General features: G+C 44.7%; 1 protein-coding gene across 1 annotated transcript; it reads left to right on the forward strand.

Moving 5' to 3' along the window:
• Positions 1 to 370: 370 nt before the first annotated feature.
• Positions 371 to 6,742, forward strand: EFCAB10 (EF-hand calcium binding domain 10; the record flags this gene model as incomplete). The annotated part of the gene is made up of 4 exons (XM_080912003.1): positions 371 to 479; positions 3,293 to 3,457; positions 3,545 to 3,632; positions 6,706 to 6,742. 4 exons carry the CDS (start codon positions 371 to 373, stop codon positions 6,740 to 6,742), a joined length of 399 nt encoding a protein of 132 aa, XP_080768129.1.
• Between the last annotated feature and the right edge of the window lie 4,906 nt (positions 6,743 to 11,648).

An 11,648-nucleotide genomic window follows, 5' to 3' on the forward strand; every position in this document is an offset into this window, starting at 1 on the left:
ATGGAGGAGTTAGGGGAAGGATTGAAGGAGCTTTATCTAACGTGCTTTTCTTATTGGTAAATGCTGCGTTCCTATCACTTAAAGCCTCATCCTGGGACAAACATGTACAGGAAGCAGGAACTCGGACCAAACAAGCTCAGCCTTAGTCAGGTTGGGCACCCGCACCACAAGCCAGCATGTCCTCGCAGACTGCCTGCCCCAGGGAATCCCATGAAAGGGGGTAGTCCTTGTACCTGGGCGGGAGGAGGAAGAGGCGGAGGGGTGGGGCTGGAGAAGAAAGTGAGGTGTTTCCTGTGACAGAGTACGAAAGGGGCGGAGTTGGGCCACCCGGAGGCTGCCTGGTCGCCTAGCAACAACTCAGCTAGGCAACATGGAGCCTGTGCCTGACCGGGAGCTTCAAGCCAAGCTGTATTTAGAAAGACATCGGATCATGGAGTTGTTGAGTCAACTTACTAGCTTCCTCCTCTTTGCCCGACCAAGTAAGGGTGTGGTGGTCTCCATTGGTTTTCTGTCTACCAATCCTTAAGCAAAGGGTCTCAGCCTGCCGCTTCACTCCTTATACCCAGTTCTCTCTACTCGCTCCATTCCCTGCCAGAGTTCATAGGCTCTGTGAGCCCTTCCCCCTCCACACACACACACACACACACACACACACACACACACACACACACACACACTCACACAACCTTGAGTCCAACGTGATAAATGTCCTCTTGGTGCCGCAGGGAGTGGTAGAAAGGTTGGTGGAGTGTGCACAGTGGCGGTCTGGAGACTGCCTAAGCTAAGGTCCACCCCTTAGTTATGAGTGCTCGGGCAAGATGGAATGGGAAAATGGGGACAATAGTACGGATCTGAAGGGGACAGGACCGAACAGAACACCGGGGGCAGTGCTGGGGGATAGTAAAAAAATTACAGCTACATCAGCTTTGACCAGGCAAGAGATAGATCTTTTCCGTTCCAAGGAGTCTCTAATCGATTGAGGAAGCTAAACAATGGCTAGTGTGAGCAGCCAGGATCCTCCTAGGGTGCCAGTATCCTCCCACACCCCCGCCCCCGGCATTTTTATACATTAGTCTCCATCAAAGTTTGGGTTATTTCATAATTTTTATTGCTGTACGGAAAGACGTTAAATCTAAGATGAAAACGGGATAGCGTCCTCCCGGGGTGATTTGAGCCTGCCGGCCTTCAAAATAAGTCTCCAAAATTCGAAAATGTTCATTTACTTCTGTGGAAAGGAAACAGAAAGAGCATTCCAACGCAGAGAAAAAACGAGAACTGGGATGATTACCTAGGGGATGAGAAAAGTATTTTGAAATGTCTTACTGTCTTATTAAAAATATATTTGTTTAAACGTGTATAGGTATTTTGCCTGCATAAATGGTTGTGCATCATGGACGTGCTTGCCCTGTGGTCTAGTCCCTGAGGAGGTTAGGAGAGAGTGTCAGCTCCCCTGAACTAGAGTTGCTCATGGTTTTGAGGCACCATTTGGGTGCTGGGCCCTGAACCAGATCCTCTGCAAGAACAAGTGTTCTTCACCACTGACCGTTAAACTTAAAACATAAATTTAGTACATCTAATGTTCAGAATGGTCAATGTTTAATATACACATGTATTATGCTTGGATTACATGTCCTTTGCTTTTTTTTTTCTTTCTCTCTTTCGCTTCTTCATTATCAAAGTAATGAAGTCTAGAATCATCTGGGAGATGGGCCCTTGGCCATGCCTGTGGTGTGCCTTGGCTAATTGGGATGGGAAAATCTGTTCATCAGGTGACAGCATTCCCAGGATTGGGATCCTGGAGATATAAAAAGGACAAAGTAAGCTGAGCATAGGCGATCACCTCTCTGCGTCCTGCTCTGAGACTTTCCCGGCTTCGATGGATTTGAACCCCGTACTGTGACACAACATAAACCTTCCTCCCTTGAGTTGCTTTCATCAGAGTATTTTAGCATAACAAGAGAAAAGTAGCTAAGACAGAGACACACACTTCAAGTTATGAGCTGCATGATTTTCTTAAAGTAAAGAAGACAGATACCTTTAATTCCAGCACTCAGGAGGCAGAGGCAGGCAGCCAGTCTGGTCTACAGTGAGTTCTAGGACAGCCAGGGCTACATGGAGAAACCTTGTCTTGAAAAACCAACACACACACATACATGCATGCATGAATACATACATACATACATACACACGTACATACATAGAGAACGGCAAATAACACTATGGTGAAATAAGATTGGTAAATTCTAGAAGTTGAAATTGGTGGTGGGGCTATTCTCCTTTTCTTTAGGTTTAATTTTACTTTTATTTATGTGTATGTCTGTTTCAGTATATGCCATGTGTGTGCGGGGGCCCAAAGAGGCCATAATAAGGCATCAGTTCCACTGGAACTGGAGTAACAGGCATTGTTACTAAAGGTTATTAAATGCTAAGTCAGCCCCTCTATTCCAATAACCTTAACACTTTAATTCTCACTAATAACTTTTAAGCGATTTTTATGAAATGTGGGCCTGAAACCTAATACTCAAAGAGTAAGCTGCAGTGACGATGGCACTGGCCACCTTGTCTGACTTCTGCCGTGACTGCTACATTAGTTTTGGAAAGTGGACTCGATTTTCCATGGTTTAAGTCAGCTCTACAGGAGAGCCCGTTGATTCAGAAGACACAGTTGTCTAAGGCCATTTGTTTCAGGGTGTCAGCCGACCAGCTCCTTCCCTGCCTTACATCAACCCCTTCGTCTTTCTCATGCCTACCCCTTTCTACAATATACGTCATCTGGGGATCTAGTCTGGATTGTGAGGGTTGGTCATCTGAGGTAGAGCACTTCCATGTTCAGTTCCTTAAACATTCTCCACTGCACTCCGAGGTTCATGGGAGCAAGGCCTGCACCGGGCGCCTGCACAGTGCCTTGAACATGGGTGTTTGCTAAGCGACTGGTCTATGCTGCTTTCCTGGTCCCATCACCAACTTTAACTGCTAGAATTTGACCGATTTTGTTTCACTATAGTGTCATCTGCTTGTCCTTCTCTTTGTATGTATATGTGTATGTATGTAAGTATACGTGTGCATACGTATGCGTGTGCACATGCATATATGTGCACTTGTATGCATGTGCATATGTATGCATATATGTGCATATGTATGCATTTGGTTTTTCAGTGCAGGGTTTCTCTGTGTAGCCCTGGCTGTCCTAGAACTCACTCTGTAGACCAGAGTGACAGCATCATAACTGAATGTTTACACTTGTGCACAGTTTAATTTCATAAGAGAGTAAGTCTCAACTGTTTATTTGCAGAAAAGCCGAGAGACTATCTAATCTCTCTTTTGGAGCGTCTGAGAGTCGCCAAGTTAACAGGCGTGGCATATCCCTACTTTATGGACAACTCTAACATCGTGTCCATGTTTGATATGATGGACAGCGCAGGCAGAGGCTGCATATCGTTTGTACAGTATAAAGAAGGTCGGTGCGGTCCACAGATGGACTTTCTCCAGCTGAAAATAATCCTAGTTTGTGAATTTTCGCTTCTCCCCTTTCTCACTTTTGCAGCCCTCAAAAACCTGGGTCTGTGCTCTGCAGATGAAGTTTTGAATGATGATGGACGTGTAATCACTCTGGATAAATTCAGGGACGAAGTGTAAGTTTTTAAATATTTTTAATAACATGATATAATTTTGAAGTATTAACACCATTGCATCTAGAGTACCACACCCTTCCTTCAGTGTGTGTGTGTGTGTGTGTGTGTGACACGTGTGGGGCCCACAGTGACCTCAGGTATCAGTTTACCTCCTGCCTTGTCTCTTTGCTGTTTGCTGCTGCACCGTGTACCCCAGGCTGCACCGTGTACCCCAGGCTGCTCAGGATCTTCTGTCTCCACCTCCTAGCCTGCTGTAGAGCTATAGAGTTCACAGCACAGTGCCCAGCTTTGCGTGTGTTCTGAGGGTTCAAACTCAGGACCTCACACTTGCACAGCAAGTACTTTACCCGATCAGCCGTCTCTCCACCCCTCCCTCCCCCACGACTTTTCTAGTGAATCACTTCATTCCTTTCAACTCTCAGCAATTGGGAAATGAAGGCAGAAAACACTCAAGGAAGGAGGGGTGATGATGGCAGGTGAGGAAGGCACAGAGTGGCTTCTTTCTTCTGTAGTTAGGAAACTTCATCAGTGTGGGGTGTGTTGGACACACCTTTAACCCTGGTCCTCCCGAGGCAAAAGCAGGTAGATGTTTATCAGTCTGAGGACAGCCCGATCTACATAGTGAGCTCCAGCATAGGCAGGGCTATGTATGTAAAAAGACTCATTCTAACATTAAAACAAAACAAAGCGAAAACAAACAAAACGTCATGCGTTCTCACACATGGGGCGAAGAGGCTCAGTCTGCTGGAATTACTAAGCTCTCCACTCCACACAGCAGGGGGAAATCTCTGCATATAATATAGAAGAGGACCAGTGGGAAGTCTGAGGGAGGGGTCACAGTGCTTCCCATATGAGCCTTGCTGTTCGAGTTTGATTCTTGAGACTCACATAAAGATAGAAAAGGACTGAAGACACAAAGCTGTCATCTGATGTCCACATGCCTGCGGACGACACCCCACTACAGAAAACCCCCAATCAGAATTATACATCGATACGACTTTAAATAGATAATGTCAAGCATTGGAGTCTCATTAATTGGGGGATGGCCGTGGCAGGAGGATCATGAGTTCAATGCCAGGCTGAGTTATAAAGCAAGTCCATTCCTCTTCCTCCCTCAGAAAATAGAATAGAATGCATCTTAAAGTGTCTTCTCACAATTGCTTTCTACAAGGTAAATATCAATAACGTAGGCTATGTGTATGCTTGACTTTTTTAGAGATTTTATTTTTATTTTCTGTGGAAGAAGAGTGTTCGCCTGGGCGCGGCAGTGCACCGCATGCAGTGTCCACAGAGGCCAGAAGAGGGCGGTATAGGACTGAAGTTACAGCCCGTTGTGCACCACCAAGTGTGGGCTTGGCCTCGAACCCAGGCCATATGGAAGAGCAGCCTCTTAGCAGCCTCTTAACAGCTGAGCCATCTCTCCAGCCCCAGCCCGGCAATTTCAGATTGAGACGTTACAGCACTGAGAGTGATAAATAATTACCATGTCAGGAAAAAAAAAGGAATAAAATTTTATAGGTGTAGAACTCTTCCAGCTAATTACTCTCAATTTGTGTAAAAGCCTTCCTGTCAGAGGATTTATCAATCAAGGGGCCATTGCCTGAGATGGAAATGTTGGTGGAGCACTTGACTTGTATGAGCAAGGCTCTGAGGCTGATCTCTAGTAACACACACACACACACACACACACACACACACACACACACATGCACACACACACATGCACACACACACATACACACACACACACAACCAAGACCAAAGAAATGTTAAAAGTTTAGAGTCTTGTCTCAGACCAGGATGATGGCTCATAAAGCAGAGAGGTTTGTGACACACCTACCATGACCCAACTTCAAATCCCAAGCTCCCCTGTAAAGCTGGGCACAGTGGCACATGTCTGTAACAGTGGTACGAGGAAAAGCACGTGGATTCCTAGAGCTCACTGGTCAGCCAGACTGGTTAAACCAGTGAGCTCCAGGTTCACTGAGACCTTGTCTCAAGATCTAAGGTGGAAAGCAACTGAGGAACACACCCAACCCCAACCTCTGGCCTCTGCTTTCACACACTCAAATACACACCCAGACACACATACACACCGGACTTCTTATCTCACCAGCTACACAAATATTACCCCAGGCAAATGGCTAAAGAGGCGTCTGGCCTCTAAAGTATTTCAGCCAGAGAAAAAAGATTGCCATTGTCACAGAAAATGGAGACAGGGAGAGCTGGAGAACTGCTTAGTGGTAAAGCAGTTGACACGCGAACAGAGTCTGCCCCCCGGGGAACCCATGTAAAATATCTGACATGATAGTGTACACTTGTGATACCTGTTTAGGGGAGGCAGCAACAAAAGGAACCATGGGACTTGACCAAAGTCTCAGTAAGAGGTCCTGTCTCTAAAACAAGGTGGACATCTTGAGGAACAATATTCAAGGTTGACCTCTGGCCTCCACAGGCAGACAGACAGACAGACAGACAGGCAGACAGAAAAACACACACACACACACACACACACACACACACACACACACACACACATGTTCCACACATGGATAAACACACTTGCACAGGAATTTACACACAAATACAACCAAGAAATAGTTTAAATGGGAAGGGTTGCACATAGAGTATTAGGAACAACCATAGCTTAACCACCATTTTATAAAGCTGTTTATTTTTTTCTTTTGCAGTGGAGGGAGGGTTGATACAGTTAGAACCTCACCATGTTGCTAGTTGCTAAGGCATGTCTTGAATCTTCAGTGATCCTCCTGCCTCAGCCTTCAGAGTGCTGGGATTATAGATGTCTTCCACAAGTCCCAGCTCACAGTGTGTTTCTCGTATAAGCATAGTGGATTCCCAAACTGGATCCAGGGACCTCAGTGACCAACATTCACTCATAAGTATTTCGACAGTGTATTGGTTACTTCCTACAATAGCCCCGCTGGCTTGGCACAGTGGAGGTTGAACATGGCTGACCGTTTTCTCTCACACTGCCTTCGGATGTCTGCATTTCTGTTTGTGATGCAATTACCCCGGTTCTCATAGCTGAGTTTTCTGTTCTTTGTTTTCTTAGGAACAAGAGGATGGAAAAAATGTGGTCAATGTTTTAGCAGCATCATAACTCAAGATAATAAATGGTTCTACCAAGATGTCATTTGTCGGGCTTCATTAACTCAACATTTTATCAGACTTTAACCCAACTGCCATCTTTGTTTGACAATAGTTTTCAAAGACTTGTTATTTTCCATGGTAAGGCCAGTTTGTCTTCGAATCAAGCAGCATCTCAGCCTTTTGCTGAGCCAGTTTGTAAATTCCAAGCTCACTTAAGGTTGCTGAGGCAGGAATGTGCTCAGAAGCTGACCGCAGGGCATCTTTCAGGGGTGAAGCAGAATTCAGAGAGGTGCAGGCTTCTTCTACACCATTTCGGAAAACAAGTAAGAAGAGCAGGAGAGAGCTGCACCATCCACAGGATGACAACGACCTTCGGAGAGTCCAACTGCCATTTCTGACTATCTGTGGATTTACTATTTTGTTTCTTAAGTAGTCTGGGACTCCCTGAGGTGTGGGGGATTAATAGGTGACCAGATAGTCATAAACAGCAGGACTGTGCTTCATTTTATCACCAGGGTTTGCCTCAGGAAACTGACGCTAACATTAAACGCAGCTATGGTTTCAGGTATAATTAAGAATTGGGGGGAAAGAAAAGGAATAAAAGTGAACATAGCAAAAAAGGCAAGACAGCAAGATGAAACAAAACAAGAGCATAAACAGGTCGGGGATGATGACACACACCTTTAATCCCAGCACTCAGGAGGCTGAAGCAGGAGGATCTCGGCGAGTTCAAGGCCAGCCTGGTCTACAACTGTGGATTCCAGGTCAGCCTGCATAGTGAGACTCTGGATCAGAAACCTAAAAGCAAAACAAATAGGAAGGCAGGTGACAAAGTTCTGTGGGTAAATCTGCCCGCTGGCAAGCTTGGGAAGCTGAGTTCAGCCCTGGGATCCACATGGCAGGAGAGAATCATTTCCCCCAAGTTGTCCTCTGGCCTCCACACGCATGCCCACGGAGATTTAAATAATAGTAAACACAGATGGCGGCTGGAGATTTAATGTACGAGATAGAGATAGCGTGCTTGCCTCGCACAAATGCATGGGGCGGGGCTTGGCAGTGTCTCAGCACTCAGCAGATGGAGGCAGAAAGGTCAGAAGCTTGGGGTCACCCTCGGCTAGCACAAACAGAGTTCAAGGCCAGCCTGCGATGTGTGAAAGCACATTTCAAAAAGAGAAAATCCAAGCTTCCTGAAATAAGCAAAGAGCATCTGGTTTAAAGGGACGATTCCAAACTGCAAAAACCTCCCTGCACAATGTAAATCTGAAACAAAGTTTTGACTAGATTCCTCGTAAATGCCCTCATGTTTGTGCCTATACTTAGAGCTAAAATTGATATTAAATGTGTAAGAAGACAGTTTTCTCTGGCCTGGGCTATTGTTAGGCACGACGCCTAGCTATGATTTCTTTTTTTCTGCAGGCGGCAGGATTATACTGCATCTGTTGTCTATTCACTCTCCCAGAAATAAACAAACAGCATTAAGCAGATGCTAGGAAGCAAACACAGTGTGTGATTTACACCTGGTTCCAGCCAACTATAGAGGATGTGAGTCACATATATTATTTTGGTTTTCCTACGGTATTTTGAAAATATACTAGATACACAATGAGCGTTCTAAAGTCTTAATTATTCTTTTTAATTAAAAAATTTTTTATTTTATGCACATGTATGTCTGTGCACCACATGTGTGCCTGGTGCCTGTGGAGGCCAGAGGAGTGTGTCAGATGGCCTAGAACTGGAGTAATGGGTAGTTGTAAACCAGCATGTGAGTGCTGAGCTCCAAAGCCCAGGTCTTCTACAAGAACACCAAGTACTCTTAACTGTTGATCCCTCTCTCCAGCCCCAGCTCTTAATCGATGCTATTGCAACCAATGGCAACAAAACTCGGAAATTGTTCAAAAGAAATAAACTCCACGAGTGTTTGGAAACACCAAGTAAGTGTTTGGCTCTACCAGTATTTACGGTTGGATTTTATGCTTACCGTTTAAATAGTTTTCCTGTCTCTTGCAATGGGGAGAAAACAAAGGAAGAAAATGCCATGTCCTATCAAACTGCAACTGAGCGGCTCCTCCTTCCTTGACTTGATTAGCAAGCGGGAGATTATCTGAAACAAACAGCAATGCTGTAAGGCTGCTGTCCTCAGCACCGCCCCAGTCTCCACTGACTTTCTTCCCATAGATGTAGCATTTGCCAGGAATTTCTGAATGAGGAGCGATAAAGCTGCTGCTTCTGCTGAAGCAGACGGTAACGGTAACTCGAGATCAGCAAGAGTGGGCAGGCTGAGCTGACGTCACTCCATGTTCAGACCGAGACAGCAGTGACAACCGTCTGGAAAAAGAAACAACCTCCACCAGAATGAGGTGGTGGCTATCCTGTCACTTTGCTTCCTTACGGTTTCAATAAATCATTTTAAAATTGAGGAAGTGTACTGCTCTGGAGGGATGCTAGAGAAAAAAAGTAAAAAAAAAAAAAAAAAAAAAAAAAACAAATTAATGGACAGCATTAGAACTCTACCACAATTAGATATATCCATATATTTTAACTTTTAATTATTTAATATTTCCTTAAAATCCCATAAGTTCTATTGTGATAAAGCTAGAACTTGCAGTTTATCTTTAGAACGTAAAGTCAGCAGTTACTCTTAGGCTCCGATTTCAGCAAACGAACAATACTCCTTCCAGAGCGACTGCAGTACTCTGTGGAGGTGCCATGCGAGCGCGTGCATGCAGGAGAGTAAATTTTAAGAGGCAAGCGTGACAGGGCATAGGCTATGTAAAGTGAGTGGCACACGTGCTGTCAACCCCGGGTCACTCCCCACTTCCCTGTGAGGCCACACCACTGCTCGTTCAGTTATTCTGAGCACATTCCACAGAAGAGTAGATTTTAGAAAGATTTCCACGAAAACCAACGTTCAGACCAACCATACACAGAAGCTTTGCAAGAACTGAAACTCCAGCGCACACGCCACCTTCAATTCTGACTGGCTTGTTTATGAATGGTGACTGATGCAGGACCAACCCTTCTGTCTGACACAATTTCGCAGCATCTTTCACTGGTATAAAACCTGGCCTACTTGGGAAGTCAATACATCAAGCTTCAACCGCTCTAAGAGGTTAATCGTGTCATCGAAGACAGAGCTCTCCATGGAGGCCAGCTGTCCCCAGCTGCAGCTCACCAAGGACATTCATTATTCTCCTGAAAGATCTCTGTTACTGCTGTTGAAGCTGCAGGAAGAAATGCAAGCAAACATGTTAATGCATTTATTAACACAGTCTTGGGCATCTTGAAATAGAACCTCTAGATCATACAGTTCTCTTACTTAAGGTGTGCAGTTGAGAGGTGGTAAGATGGCTCAGTGGGTAGTTGCTTGCTGCCAAGCCTGACCTGAGTTCAATCTCCAGGTCTCACATGGTGGAGGGAAACAACTCTGACCTCTACATGTATGCAGTGGTGTATACACACACATACAGGCACATACATGCATAAACACACATGCACACACATAAACACACACATGCACACACATACATGCACACACACATGCACACACATAAACACACACATGCACACACATAAACACACACATGCACACACATACATGCACACACACATAAACACACACATGCACACACATACATGAACACAAACACACACATGCACATACACATAAACACACATATACATACACACATACCAATCAAATGTATTAAAGGCTTTGTAAACTGTGCAGTTCATCCTGGCATGGTTTCGGTATATATCTGTGATCCCCACTAGCCACACTGTCACCACAAGATTACGGTGAATTCAAAGCCAGTGTGAACCACAACAGTAGCCTGTCTCAAAGGCAAACGAGCACACAAATCTTCATTTATCCCTGACAATAAAAAATACAGTTTAGGACTAGGAGGACAGGTAATGTCACTTGTCACCAAGCCTGATGACCTGAAATTTAATCCCCATATCTCAGATGGTGGAATGACAGAACCATTTTCTGCAAGTTGTCCTCGTATCTCCACATGCATGATGTCTCACACACACACACACACACACACACACACTAAGCCTTTATTAAAATTCAGTAGTTGTAGTAATTCTGAGTTGTGTCCATCACCACAGTTTTAGAACACAGTCATTTCTAGCTGCCAACAACCCCCCCTTCATTGTCTGTATTAATCCCTCCATTTTCTCCCCACTGCCTCTAGCTCTCAGCAATACATAATCTTCTCTGCCTATAGACATGATGATTCTGGACACTTCAAATAAATGGAACCATATGAAGTATTATTCTTCGTGACTGACTTTTTTCACTTTAATTCCTTAGCATGTACTAAGTATGTTCTTGAGGTTTTTATTGCCTCCAAATAATCTATCCTATGATCATGCTAGATTTTATCCATCCACTAGCTAGTGGATTGTTTTATCTTTTGTCTATTATGCATAATGTTTCTGAGAACAATGTTGTCTGTTTTCCTGTAAACGTGATTTCTTCATGCAGGAGCGGAACTGCTGGATTTATAACTCCATCCTGCTGTCTAAAGAGCTCCCAGCCAGCCTTCCTCAGCAGCTGCAGTGGCCACACCACAGCCAGCCATATCCAGAGGCTGGAGGCTCGGTTTGCACACTGGTAATAGTGTTTTTGTGGGGATTCGTTGCTTTGGTGAGGTTTGGGTTTGTGTGTCTAGGAGGGCTGTGTGCCTCTCCTGCCAGTTTCCTTTCCTCACTGCAGGGGTTTGGATTTGTGATGTTGTGTCTTCCTGCTGGTGAGCATGCTTCTTAAGTATCCAGTTTTTCTAGACACAGACAGAAGGTTGCCATAAACCTGGAATTAGGGCACAGAACGAAAATGTCATTTTTTTCCTCAGAAGGGAAAACTCAATACTTTAAAAGATTATTATTATTATTATTATT

Source organism: Micromys minutus, assembly GCF_963924665.1.
Source record: "Micromys minutus genome assembly, chromosome: 1".
Classification (NCBI taxonomy): domain Eukaryota; kingdom Metazoa; phylum Chordata; class Mammalia; order Rodentia; family Muridae; genus Micromys; species Micromys minutus.